The 14,812-nt window shown below is 43.5% G+C and overlaps 1 protein-coding gene across 26 annotated transcripts in view; it reads left to right on the top strand.

The window, feature by feature from the left end:
• lrrfip1b (leucine rich repeat (in FLII) interacting protein 1b) overlaps positions 1-14,812 on the top strand; it is a 62,148-nt gene that overhangs the window by 22,476 nt on the left and 24,860 nt on the right. For 5 of the 26 annotated variants that reach the window (XM_052499817.1, XM_052499811.1, XM_052499824.1 and 2 more), the window contains exons 2-7: positions 922-1,008; positions 1,164-1,181; positions 5,310-5,357; positions 7,820-7,867; positions 11,366-11,416; positions 14,493-14,573. In XM_052499817.1, the coding sequence (XP_052355777.1) occupies positions 922-1,008; positions 1,164-1,181; positions 5,310-5,357; positions 7,820-7,867; positions 11,366-11,416; positions 14,493-14,573 (333 nt within the window). Of the gene's footprint in view, positions 1-921; positions 1,036-1,163; positions 1,182-5,309; positions 5,358-7,819; positions 7,868-11,365; positions 11,417-14,492; positions 14,574-14,812 lie in introns of all 26 variants that reach the window. The other 21 variants (XM_052499825.1, XM_052499828.1, XM_052499815.1 and 18 more) reach the window with 13 other exon arrangements.

Below are 14,812 nucleotides of genomic sequence, written 5' to 3' on the forward strand. Positions count from 1 at the left end.
TTGGGCAGGTAACCGAAAGGTTACTGAATCTAATTCCCAAGCTGACGAGGTAAACATCTGTCGTTCTGCCCCTGAACAAGGCAGTTAACCCACTGTTCCCCAGTAGGCTGTCATTGTAAATAAGAATTTGTTGTTAACTGACTTGCTTAATGAAATAAATGTTTTAAATTTTTTTTAACAAAAATAATATCATACAGCGTATTAGAATAAGTGGATTACCTGGAACCAATACAGCAATCAGCTCAGAATCGTGTGTGTTTGTGTTTGTGTGTGTGTGTGTGTGTGTGTGTGTGTGTGTGTGTGTGTGTGTGTGTGTGTGTGTGTGTGTGTGTGTGTGTGTGTGTGTGTGTGTGTGTGTGTGTGTGTGTGTGTGTTAAGCATGGCTATTGGTCACCATGGTATTCTCTTAAACAATGAAATGAGTGACGAGATCACAGCAGCATTGATAACCAAATGCTAAAGGTTATTGAGGACGGGCAGACTTAAACGCACTCTGATCTAATTTAACTTCAAAGGCTTGTTTCAAGCTATATTAGCCAGCTAGCTGCATAGTAAACACTAACAGAAAGACAGGAACCGCAGCCTCAACACCAAGCTCCCAGTCCCTCACTCTTAGCTGCTATGGTAACGCTTCCCTCTCATTTGGAACTTAATAATTAACTATTATTTCATTAACTGTTTCCATGTCAATTAATACTTATTTGATGGCAGCACGGCTCAATGTGTCATCTTTACCTAATGGGCTTACTGAGTTTTATGTTGAACTTTCTGCTCAGCTTGCTTATGCTAACGCTAGCAGTAATGGCAGTCATTGCAGAGATAATGATTAGAGACCATGGAATATTGTATGGTCTGCTTTGATTTGACTGTTATACATACACCCTGTTGAATGTATATTGTGTCTGTCTGTGTCTTCTTCAGGCTGAGGCGAGACTGGCAGCGAAGCGGGCGGCAAGAGCAGAGGCACGGGAGATACGCATGAAGGAACTGGAGAGACAGCAGAAAGAGGTGACACACACACACCTCTGCACGGTGGTAATATACTTGACCAAAAACCTGTTCGTCTTCCATACTAACAACATGTCCTAACCTACTGTCTTTCTATTGTCCTGCCTTCTCTTCTCCGTGGTGTCCTGCTCCTTCTGTCCACCATGTTGTTTTAGATGTATCAAAGCCAGAAGGTAGGCCTCCATTTTGTTTTAGGTGTATCAAAGCCAGAAGGTAGGCCTCTCTTTCTCCTTCTCTCTTTCCTGTTCACGTTTCACTCCCATTGGCATCTGAATGCTAACTGTCGTTGTCAGATCAAAGATCAATGAATGTATCTTTCAAATCCCTTGACCTAAATCAAATGACTCGCTGTGTGTATCTTTCAAATCCCTTGACCTAAATCAAATGACTCGCTGTGTGTATCTTTCAAATCCCTTGACCTAAATCAAATGACTCGCTGTGTGTATCTTTCAAATCCCTTGACCTAAATCAAATGACTCGCTGTGTGTATCTTTCAAATCCCTTGACCTAAATCAAATGACTCGCTGTGTGTATCTTTCAAATCCCTTGACCTAAATCAAATGACTCGCTGTGTGTATCTTTCAAATCCCTTGACCTAAATCAAATGACTCGCTGTGTGTATCTTTCAAATCCCTTGACCTAAATCAAATGACTCGCTGTGTGTATCTTTCAAATCCCTTGACCTAAATCAAATGACTCGCTGTGTGTATCTTTCAAATCCCTTGACCTAAATCAAATGACTCGCTGTGTGTATCTTTCAAATCCCTTGACCTAAATCAAATGACTCGCTGTGTGTATCTTTCAAATCCCTTGACCTAAATCAAATGACTCGCTGTGTGTATCTTTCAAATCCCTTGACCTAAATCAAATGACTCGCTGTGTGTATCTTTCAAATCCCTTGACCTAAATCAAATGACTCGCTGTGTGTATCTTTCAAATCCCTTGACCTAAATCAAATGACTCGCTGTGTGTATCTTTCAAATCCCTTGACCTAAATCAAATGACTGCTGTGTGTATCTTTCAAATCCCTTGACCTAAATCAAATGACTCGCTGTGTGTATCTTTCAAATCCCTTGACCTAAATCAAATGACTCGCTGTGTGTATCTTTCAAATCCCTTGACCTAAATCAAATGACTCGCTGTGTGTATCTTTCAAATCCCTTGACCTAAATCAAATGACTCGCTGTGTGTATCTTTCAAATCCCTTGACCTAAATCAAATGACTCGCTGTGTGTATCTTTCAAATCCTAAATCAAATGACTGAAATCCTAAAATCAAATGACTCGCTGTGTGTATCTTTCAAATCCCTTGACCTAAATCAAATGACTCGCTGTGTGTATCTTTCAAATCCCTTGACCTAAATCAAATGACTCGCTGTGTGTATCTTTCAAATCCCTTGACCTAAATCAAATGACTCGCTGTGTGTATCTTTCAAATCCCTTGACCTAAATCAAATGACTCGCTGTGTGTATCTTTCAAATCCCTTGACCTAAATCAAATGACTCGCTGTGTGTATCTTTCAAATCCCTTGACCTAAATCAAATGACTCGCTGTGTGTATCTTTCAAATCCCTTGACCTAAATCAAATGACTCGCTGTGTGTATCTTTCAAATCCCTTGACCTAAATCAAATGACTCGCTGTGTGTATCTTTCAAATCCCTTGACCTAAATCAAATGACTCGCTGTGTGTATCTTTCAAATCCCTTGACCTAAATCAAATGACTCGCTGTGTGTATCTTTCAAATCCCTGTGACCTATCTTTAAAAACACGTCGCTTTTAATCCCTTGACCTAAATCAAATGACTCGCTGTGTGTATCTTTCAAATCCCTTGACCTAAATCAAATGACTCGCTGTGTGTATCTTTCAAATCCCTTGACCTAAATCAAATGACTCTGACCTAAATAAAATGACTGTGTGTATCTTTCAAATCCCTTGACCTAAATCAAATGACTCGCTGTGTGTATCTTTCAAATCCCTTGACCTAAATCAAATGACTATATACGCTGTGTGTATCTTTCAAATCCCTTGACCTAAATCAAATGACTCGCTGTGTGTATCTTTCAAATCCCTTGACCTAAATCAAATGACTATCTTTCAAATCCCTTGATAAATCAAATGACTCTGCTGTGTGTATCTTTCAAATCCCTTGACCTAAATCAAATGACTCGCTGTGTGTATCTTTCAAATCCCTTGACCTAAATCAAATGACTACTGTGTGTATCTTTCAAATCGTTGAAACAGCTTACTGACCTAATATAATATGACTACGCTGTGTGTATCTTTGTTGAAACAGCTTGACTAAATCAAATGACTCGCTGTGTGTATCTTTCAAATCCCTTGACCTAAATCAAATGACTATATACGCTGTGTGTATCTTTCAAATCCCTTGACCTAAATCAAATGACTCGCTGTGTGTATCTTTCAAATCCCTTGACCTAAATCAAATGACTGTCTGTGTGTATCTTTCAAATCCCTTGACCTAAATCAAATGACTCGCTGTGTGTATCTTTCAAATCCCTTGACCTAAATCAAATGACTATATACGCTGTGTGTATCTTTCAAATCCCTTGACCTAAATCAAATGACTCGCTGTGTGTATCTTTCAAATAATATATACTGTCTGTTGATCTTACCCTTGACCTAAATCAAATGACTCGCTGTGTGTATCTTTCAAATCCCTTGACCTAAATCAAATGACTCGCTGTGTGTATCTTTCAAATCCCTTGACCTAAATCAAATGACTATACGCTGTGTGTATCTTTCAAATCCCTTGACCTAAATCAAATGACTCGCTGTGTGTATCTTTCAAATCCCTTGACCTAAATCAAATGACTCGCTGTGTGTATCTTTCAAATCCCTGTTGACCTAAATCAAATGACTATATACTGCTGTGTGTATCTTTCAAATCCCTTGACCTAAATCAAATGACTCGCTGTGTGTATCTTTCAAATCCCTTGACCTAAATCAAATGAAATCTTTCAAATCCCTGTTGACCTAAATCAAATGACTATATACTGTCTGTGTGTATCTTTCAAATCCCTTGACCTAAATCAAATGACTCGCTGTGTGTATCTTTCAAATCCCTTGACCTAAATCAAATGACTCGCTGTGTGTATCTTTCAAATCCCTTGACCTAAATCAAATGACTCGCTGTGTGTAATCTTTCAAATGACTCGACCTAAATCAAATGACTACTGTGTGTATCTTTCAAATCCCTTGACCTAAATCAAATGACTGCTGTGTGTATCTTTATAATATATACAAATCTAAATCAAATGACTCGCTGTGTGTATCTTTCAAATCCCTTGACCTAAATCAAATGACTCGCTGTGTGTATCTTTCAAATCCCTTGACCTAAATCAAATGACTCGCTGTGTGTATCTTTCAAATCCCTTGACCTAAATCAAATGACTCGCTGTGTGTCTGTAATATAATATATACTGAAACTTAATATAATATATACTGTCTGTTGAAACAGCAAATCCCTTGACCTAAATCAAATGACTCGCTGTTGTATCTTTCAAATCTGTTGAAACCTTGACCTAAATCAAATGACTCGCTGTGTGTATCTTTCAAATTTCAAATCCCTTGACCTAAATCAAATGACTCGCTGTGTGTATCTTTCAAATCCCTTGACCTAAATCAAATGACTCGCTGTGTGTATCTTTCAAATCCCTTGACCTAAATCAAATGACTCGCTGTGTGTATCTTTCAAATCCCTTGACCTAAATCAAATGACTCGCTGTGTGTATCAAATCCCTTAAATCAAATGATATACCTGTGTGTATCTTTCAAAATATAATATATACCTGTTGAAACAGCTTACTGACCTAAATCAAATGACTCGCTGTGTGTATCTTTCAAATCCCTTGACCTAAATCAAATGACTCGCTGTGTGTATCTTTCAAATCCCTTGACCTAAATCAAATGACTCGCTGTGTGTATCTTTCAAATAATATAATATATACTGTCTGAAACCTAAATCAAATGACTCGCTGTGTGTATCTTGACCTAAATAAATAATATATACGCTGTGTGTATCTTGAAATATACTGTCTAAATCAAATGACTCGCTGTGTGTATCTTTCAAATCCCTTACAGCTTACTACACTCTGATAATATAATATATACTAAATCAAATGACTCGCTGTGTGTATCTTTTGTCAAACATGTACGATTATTTGGGTTCAGCACTGTTAAAAAACACGTCGCTTTTACCTCTCTCCATTTCCTTGTCTCTCCTTTCTAATGTCTTCCTTCCTCTGGTCTCCTCTTCCTGCCCTCTCCTCTCCACCCCCAGAAATACTATGGTCTGGACAACAAATGGGGCCACATTGAGCAGTGGATGGTAGGACGTGTACTGCAGTATAAGATCCCTGCTAGTTTCTGTTAGACTGCTGTGATTGCATGATGACTCTGATAATATTATATATACTGTCTGTTGAAACAGCTTACTGCACTCTGATAATATAATATATACTGTCTGTTGAAACAGCTTACTACACACTGATAATATAATATATACTGTCTGTTGAAACAGCTTACTACACTCTGATAATATAATATATACTGTCTGTTGAAACAGCTTACTGCACTCTGATAATATAATATATACTGTCTGTTGAAACAGCTTACTACACTCTGATAATATAATATATACTGTCTGTTGAAACAGCTTACTACACTCTGATAATATAATATATACTGTCTGTTGAAACAGCTTACTGCACTCTGATAATATAATATATACTGTCTGTTGAAACAGCTTACTACACACTGATAATATAATATATACTGTCTGTTGAAACAGCTTACTACACACTGATAATATAATATATACTGTCTGTTGAAACAGCTTACTACACACTGATAATATAATATATACTGTCTGTTGAAACAGCTTACTACACTCTGATAATATAATATATACTGTCTGTTGAAACAGCTTACTGCACTCTGATAATATAATATATACTGTCTGTTGAAACAGCTTACTGCACTCTGATAATATAATATATACTGTCTGTTGAAACAGCTTACTGCACTCTGATAATATAATATATACTGTCTATTGAAACAGCTTACTACACTCTGATAATATAATATATACTGTCTGTTGAAACAGCTTACTACACTCTGATAATATAATATATACTGTCTGTTGAAACAGCTTACTACACTCTGATAATATAATATATACTGTGTGTTGAAACAGCTTACTACACTCTGATAATATAATATATACTGTCTATTGAAACAGCTTACTACACACTGATAATATAATATATACTGTCTGTTGAAACAGCTTACTGCACTCTGATAATATAATATATACTGTCTGTTGAAACAGCTCACTACACTCTGATAATATAATATATACTGTCTGTTGAAACAGCTTACTACACTCTGATAATATAATATATACTGTCTGTTGAAACAGCTTACTACACACTGATAATATAATATATACTGTCTGTTGAAACAGCTCACTACACTCTGATAATATAATATATACTGTCTGTTGAAACAGCTTACTACACTCTGATAATATAATATATACTGTCTGTTGAAACAGCTTACTACACACTGATAATATAATATATACTGTCTGTTGAAACAGCTTACTACACTCTGATAATATAATATATACTGTCTGTTGAAACAGCTTACTACACACTGATAATATAATATATACTGTCTGTTGAAACAGCTCACTACACTCTGATAATATAATATATACTGTCTGTTGAAACAGCTTACTACACTCTGATAATATAATATATACTGTCTGTTGAAACAGCTTACTACACTCTGATAATATAATATATACTGTCTGTTGAAACAGCTTACTGCACTCTGATAATATAATATATACTGTCTGTTGAAACAGCTTACTGCACTCTGATAATATAATATATACTGTCTGTTGAAACAGCTTACTACACTCTGATAATATAATATATACTGTCTGTTGAAACAGCTCACTGCAAACCCTAGGTAGTAGTAGTGTTTGCACTGTGTACAGTGCATTGCCTGCATCGCCTGCATCGAGGAAATGTTTAGTAAATGTGAGGCATGCACAGTGTTGAACACAACACCGCCTGTGTTGTGCAATATATGTGTTTAGTATTCTCTATTTCAATGTCCTATCCTGTTGATAATATCACAGTTGTCCTGGATACAGCTGGACCTAATAGCTTGGCATGTGTATGTACTCTAAGACAACACAAGGGAAGCATGTGTGCTTTTAAAGGTCTGTTGTGAACCAGGCCAGACAGGGACAGAGCTGATCCTCATTTCACTAGATCCTGTACCGCTACGGGGGTCTCCCATGCCATCTGACAGGGGTTAAACCCTTTTCACGGTACTGGGATCGCCATGACAACCCACCGGGAGGATTAAACCCTCACCCCACCCCCACCTCTCTCTGGGCTTGTCTAACCAGTGGCTGTCTGCCTGCATCAGAGTAGAGAGGCCAGGGAATGCATAAGTAGTGGACTGTAAATAAACGCATGCAGTGTCATGTCATGTCCAGACATGGGTTTGATTCCATTTCAATTTCAGTCATTTGGAGATATTCTATATCCAGGTCAACTGACAGGAATGGAAATGGAAATAACCCCAGCCCAGTCCCAGTGTTCCTAAAACCAATCCAGTTTTACCCTGTGCAGAATGTGGTTTTGTTTGGTCTTTGTCTATAAAATCCACATCTGGTGGCAGAACCAGAACTACTTCCTTCTTCACCTTTCCTCCTGACCTCTAACCTTTAACCGGGTACTTTCTTTTCCTCTTTCCTTCCGGGCCTTCCAGGAGGAGAGTGAGAGGTACTCCTCCCGTCCTACACGGAGACACACGTCGGTCTGTATTCTCACCCTGTCTTCTCCTCTCTACCGTTATACAGCCTGACTCCCCCTGTCTTCTCCTCTCTACCGTTATACAGCCTGACTCCCCCTGTCTTCTCCTCTCTACCGTTATACAGCCTGACTCCCCCTGTCTTCTCCTCTCTACCGTTATACAGCCTGCCTCCCCCTGTCTTCTCCTCTCTACCGTTATACAGCCTGACTACCCCTGTCTTCTCCTCTCTACCGTTATACAGCCTGACTCCCCCTGTCTTCTCTCTACCGTTATACGGCCTGCCTCCCCCTGTCTTCTCCTCTCTACCGTTATACAGCCTGACTCCCCCTGTCTTCTCTCTACCGTTATACGGCCTGCCTCCCCCTGTCTTCTCTCTACCGTTATACAGCCTGACTCCCCCTGTCTTCTCTTATCTACCGTTATACAGCCTGCCTGACTCCCCCTCTCTTCTCCTCTCTACCGTTATACAGCCTGACTCCCCCTGTCTTCTCTCTACCGTTATACGGCCTGCCTCCCCCTGTCTTCTCCTCTCTACCGTTATACGGCCTGCCTCCCCCTGTCTTCTCCTCTCTACCGTTATACGGCCTGCCTCCCCCTGTCTTCTCTCTACCGTTATACAGCCTGACTCCCCCTGTCTTCTCTTATCTACCGTTATACAGCCTGCCTGACTCCCCCTCTCTTCTCCTCTCTACCATTATACGGCCTGACTCCCCGTCTTCTCCTCTCTACCGTTATACGGCCTGACTCCCCGTCTTCTCCTCTCTACCGTTATACAGCCTGACTCCCCCTGTCTTCTCTCTACCGTTATACGGCCTGCCTCCCCCTGTCTTCTCCTCTCTACCGTTATACAGCCTGACTCCCCCTGTCTTCTTCTCTCTACCATTATACAGCCTGACTCCCCCTGTCTTCTCCTCTCTACCATTATACGGCCTGACTCCCCGTCTTCTCCTCTCTACCGTTATACGGCCTGACTCCCCGTCTTCTCCTCTCTACCGTTATACGGCCTGACTCCCCCTGTCTTCTCCTCTCTACCATTATACGGCCTGACTCCCCGTCTTCTCCTCTCTACCATTATACGGCCTGACTCCCCGTCTTCTCCTCTCTACCATTATACGGCCTGACTCCCCGTCTTCTCCTCTCTACCGTTATACAGCCTGACTCCCCCCGTCTTCTCCTCTCTACCGTTATACAGCCTGACTCCCCCCGTCTTCTCCTCTCTACCGTTATACGGCCTGACTCCCCGTCTTCTCCTCTCTACCGTTATACGGCCTGACTCCCCCTGTCTTCTCCTCTCTACCGTTATACGGCCTGACTCCCCGTCTTCTCCTCTCTACCGTTATACAGCCTGACTCCCCCCGTCTTCTCCTCTCTACCGTTATACGGCCTGACTCCCCGTCTTCTCCTCTCTACCGTTATACAGCCTGACTCCCCGTCTTCTCCTCTCTACCGTTATACGGCCTGACTCCCCGTCTTCTCCTCTCTACCGTTATACGGCCTGACTCCCCCGTCTTCTCCTCTCTACCGTTATACGGCCTGACTCCCCGTCTTCTCCTCTCTACCGTTATACGGCCTGATTCACCTTGTCTTCTCTCTACCGTTATACAGCCTGACTCCCCGTCTTCTCCTCTCTACCGTTATACGGCTTGACTCCCCCCGTCTTCTCCTCTCTACCGTTATACAGCCTGACTCCCCGTCTTCTCCTCTCTACCGTTATACGGCCTGACTCCCCCGTCTTCTCCTCTCTACCGTTATACGGCCTGACTCCCCCCGTCTTCTCCTCTCTACCGTTATACAGCCTGACTCCCCCTGTCTTCTCTCTACCGTTATACGGCCTGCCTCCCCCTGTCTTCTCCTCTCTACCGTTATACAGCCTGACTCCCCCTGTCTTCTTCTCTCTACCATTATACGGCCTGACTCCCCCCGTCTTCTCCTCTCTACCGTTATACGGCCTGACTCCCCCTGTCTTCTCCTCTCTACCGTTATACAGCCTGCCTGACTCCCCGTCTTATCCTCTCTACCGTTATACGGCCTGACTCCCCGTCTTCTCCTCTCTACCGTTATACGGCCTGACTCCCCGTCTTCTCCTCTCTACCGTTATACGGCCTGACTCCCCGTCTTCTCCTCTCTACCGTTATACGGCCTGACTCCCCGTCTTCTCCTCTCTACCGTTATACGGCCTGACTCCCCGTCTTCTCCTCTCTACCGTTATACGGCCTGACTCCCCCGTCTTCTCCTCTCTACCGTTATACAGCCTGCCTGACTCCCCCTGTCTTCTCCTCTCTACCGTTATACGGCCTGACTCCCCGTCTTCTCCTCTCTACCGTTATACGGCCTGACTCCCCCTGTCTTCTCCTCTCTACCGTTATACGGCCTGACTCCCCGTCTTCTCCTCTCTACCGTTATACGGCCTGACTCCCCCCGTCTTCTCCTCTCTACCGTTATACGGCCTGACTCCCCCCGTCTTCTCCTCTCTACCGTTATACGGCCTGACTCCCCGTCTTCTCCTCTCTACCGTTATACGGCCTGACTCCCCCTGTCTTCTCCTCTCTACCGTTATACGGCCTGACTCCCCGTCTTCTCCTCTCTACCGTTATACGGCCTGACTCCCCGTCTTCTCCTCTCTACCGTTATACGGCCTGACTCCCCCCGTCTTCTCCTCTCTACCGTTATACGGCTTGACTCCCCCTGTCTTCTCCTCTCTACCGTTATACGGCTTGACTCCCCCCGTCTTCTCCTCTCTACCGTTATACGGCCTGACTCCCCGTCTTCTCCTCTCTACCGTTATACGGCTTGACTCCCCCCGTCTTCTCCTCTCTACCGTTATACGGCCTGACTCCCCGTCTTCTCCTCTCTACCGTTATACGGCCTGACTCCCCCCGTCTTCTCCTCTCTACCGTTATACGGCTTGACTCCCCCCGTCTTCTCCTCTCTACCATTATACAGCCTGACTCCCCGTCTTCTCCTCTCTACCGTTATACGGCCTGACTCCCCCCGTCTTCTCCTCTCTACCGTTATACGGCTTGACTCCCCCCGTCTTCTCCTCTCTACCGTTATACGGCCTGACACCTCCTGTCTTCTCCTCTCTACCATTATACGGCCTGACACCTCCTGTCTTCTCCTCTCTACCGTTATACGGCCTGACACCTCCTGTCTTCTCCTCTCTACCGTTATACGGCCTGACACCTCCTGTCTTCTCCTCTCTACCGTTATACGGCCTGACTGACAAACATGTGCTTTCTTTTCTATATGTTATTGTGTATATAACTAATGATTCCGGAACGCTCTGAGGTAGAGGCTGCCTCTATACACAGCTCTAGGATCAGCTCACCCTCTCCAAATCCAAACCAGAACTGGGTTAGGATTCAAATGGGATCTTTTGGTCCTTAGGTCAGTGTCTAGGGGCAGCTTCAATCCACTGCTACAGCTGAACAACCCACAATGATACACAATGATGTGTAATTGATTGAATGTTGTGTGTTTCTGTGTCCCTTTCCCTCCCAGATCTCAGACGATGAGGAACGGATGTCGGTGGGGAGCCGAGGAAGCCTTAGGGTTAGTATATACCATAGAGATCCTATTAAATGACTAGTTCTATGATATCTACTACCTGCTTCTCTAACATCTCATAGTATAAGGCCAACTGTATATAAGACAGACTAAGAGTTCCATTCAATCTGTATCGCTGCAGTAAAGGCAATGTTCCCACGTTATCGAAGACTGCATATGTCAGCTCAATACATGTCCATCACGCAATCTGTAATGCTTCAGCTATCCAGGCGGAATGGAGCCCTGACGTAACACACAGCTCATTGACCTCCCACTGTTCATATATGACATCAAGAATGTCAGCAATGAGACGGTACGGGTTGTAAAATTCTCTTCCTCCATGTGTCATGACGTCTCAGAGATACTACACATGACTGAGGTAACATTCCGGTACATGTATCAGAGTTGGAATGTGGCCTTGGAAACATGGTTTAACCGTTGCAGAAGTCTGGGCGATGTTCTCTACCTTTTTAAAGGAACTCCTCCATGCCTAGTCCCAACATGGTGATGTTCCCTACCTTTTTAAAGGAACTCCTCCATGCCCCGTCCCAACATGGTGATGTTCTCTACCTTTTTAAAGGAACTCCTCCATGCCTAGTCCCAACATGGTGATGTTCTCTACCTTTTTAAAGGAACTCCTCCATGCCTAGTCCCAACATGGTGATGTTCTCTACCTTTTTAAAGGAACTCCTCCATGCCCCGTCCCAACATGGTGATGTTCTCTACCTTTTTAAAGGAACTCCTCCATGCCTAGTCCCAACATGGTGATGTTTTCTACCTTTTTAAAGGAACTCCTCCATGCCCCGTCCCAACATGGTGATGTTCTCTACCTTTTTAAAGAACTCCTCCATGCCCCGTCCCAACATGGTGATGTTCTCTACCTTTTTAAAGGAACTCCTCCATGCCTAGTCCCAACATGGTGATGTTCTCTACCTTTTTAAAGGAACTCCTCCATGCCTCGTCTCAACATGGTGATGTTCTCTACCTTTTTAAAGGAACTCCTCCATGCCTCGTCTCAACATGGTGATGTTCTCTACCTTTTTAAAGGAACTCCTCCATGTCTCGTCCCAACATGGTGATGTTCTCTACCTTTTTAAAGGAACTCCTCCATGCTTCGTCTCAACATGGTGATGTTCTCTACCTTTTTAAAGGAACTCCTCCATGTCTCGTCCCAACATGGTGATGTTCTCTACCTTTTTAAAGGAACTCCTCCATGCCCAGTCCCAACATGGTGATGTTCTCTACCTTTTTAAAGGAACTCCTCCATGCCCCGTCCCAACATGGTGATGTTCTCTACCTTTTTAAAGGAACTCCTCCATGCCCAGTCCCAACATGGTGATGTTCTCTACCTTTTTAAAGGAACTACTCCATGCCCCGTCCCAACATGGTGATGTTCTCTACCTTTTTAAAGGAACTCCTCCATGCCTCGTCTCAACATGGTGATGTTCTCTACCTTTTTAAAGGAACTCCTCCATGCCTCGTCTCAACATGGTGATGTTCTCTACCTTTTTAAAGGAACTCCTCCATGTCTCGTCCCAACATGGTGATGTTCTCTACCTTTTTAAAGGAACTCCTCCATGCCTCGTCTCAACATGGTGATGTTCTCTACCTTTTTAAAGGAACTCCTCCATGCCTCGTCTCAACATGGTGATGTTCTCTACCTTTTTAAAGGAACTCCTCCATGCCCCGTCCCAACATGGTGATGTTCTCTACCTTTTTAAAGGAACTCCTCCATGCCCCGTCCCAACATGGTGATGTTCTCTACCTTTTTAAAGGAACTCCTCCATGCCCCGTCCCAACATGGTGATGTTCTCTACCTTTTTAAAGGAACTCCTCCATGCCCCGTCCCAACATGGTGATGTTCTCTACCTTTTTAAAGGAACTCCTCCATGCCTCGTCTCAACATGGTGATGTTCTTTACCTTTTTAAAGGAACTCCTCCATGTCTCGTCCCAACATGGTGATGTTCTCTACCTTTTTAAAGGAACTCCTCCATGCCTCATCTCAACATGGTGATGTTCTCTACCTTTTTAAAGGAACTCCTCCATGCCTCGTCTCAACATGGTGATGTTCTCTACCTTTTTAAAGGAACTCCTCCATGCCCCGTCTCAACATGGTGATGTTCTCTACCTTTTTAAAGGAACTCCTACATGCCCCGTCCCAACATGGTGATGTTCTCTACCTTTTTAAAGGAACTCCTCCATGCCCAGTCCCAACATGGTGATGTTCTCTACCTTTTTAAAGGAACTCCTACATGCCCCGTCCCAACATGGTGATGTTCTCTACCTTTTTAAAGGAACTCCTACATGCCCCGTCCCAACATGGTGATGTTCTCTACCTTATTAAAGGAACTCCTCCATGCCCAGTCCCAACATGGTGATGTTCTCTACCTTATTAAAGGAACTCCTCCATGCCCAGTCCCAACATGGTGATGTTCTCTACCTTATTAAAGGAACTCCTCCATGCCCAGTCCCAACATGGCGATGGGACCCCGCCTGATGTGAGAACACCACCTGTCGTGTGAAAAACACCTCTATTTAAATCTGAGGTGATGATGATGGAATTACTGACGGTGAAGGTGTTCTATTCAAAAGGGGTTTTGAAGACACACAAGGTTCAGACACTGAGAGTTGTGTCATTATCAAACAAACCAGACAACATGGGTTTAAGCTATAGGCTAGTTAACACTGGTACTCAGACAGTTGTTATGGTAATGATACTGTAGACTTTTGGCCGGGAAGGGATCTGCGTGGTTGAAATGGCTCATGACCCAACTAGTTATCAGCACACCCCAGACAGTGAACGTGGTTTAACAGGATGGTCTGGTTGTCGGCTGTATTGTCACTTCCCTTGTCATAATAACTGTCACTAATGAATGTCGGAAATGCCTATAGACATAACAACATGCCTTTTTGTTTTGGTCCCTTGAGGAGTTGACAAGGGACCAAACACATTTTTATTAATTATCCAGTGGAATCATTTCTCTATTCTTATTTTGCTTCTCTCTCTCTCTCTCTCTCTCTCTCTCTCTCTCTCTCTCTCTCTCTCTCTCTCTCTCTCTCTCTGGTGGTGTGGCATTGTAGAGAAACTTCTCATCTGATCTGTACTGCAGCTCCAACAGTCTCCCCTCACTCAGACATCAAAATTCCACTCAAAATGGCCGGGTCTGTCCCCACTCATTTATTCCTCTCTCCTTCACGTCTCATCCCTCTTTCCATTTCCCAATGCTGCTCCACCTTTTCCCCTCCCTCCCTCCTTCCCTACCCACTCAACCTCTCCCTCCTTCCCTACCCACTCAACCTCTCCCTCCTTCCCTACCCACTCAACCTCTCCCTCCTTCCCTACCCACTCAACCTCTCCCTCCTTCCCTACCCACTCAACCTCTCCCTCCTTCCCTACCCAC

Source organism: Oncorhynchus keta, chromosome 37, assembly GCF_023373465.1.
Source record: "Oncorhynchus keta strain PuntledgeMale-10-30-2019 chromosome 37, Oket_V2, whole genome shotgun sequence".
NCBI classification, from domain to species: domain Eukaryota; kingdom Metazoa; phylum Chordata; class Actinopteri; order Salmoniformes; family Salmonidae; genus Oncorhynchus; species Oncorhynchus keta.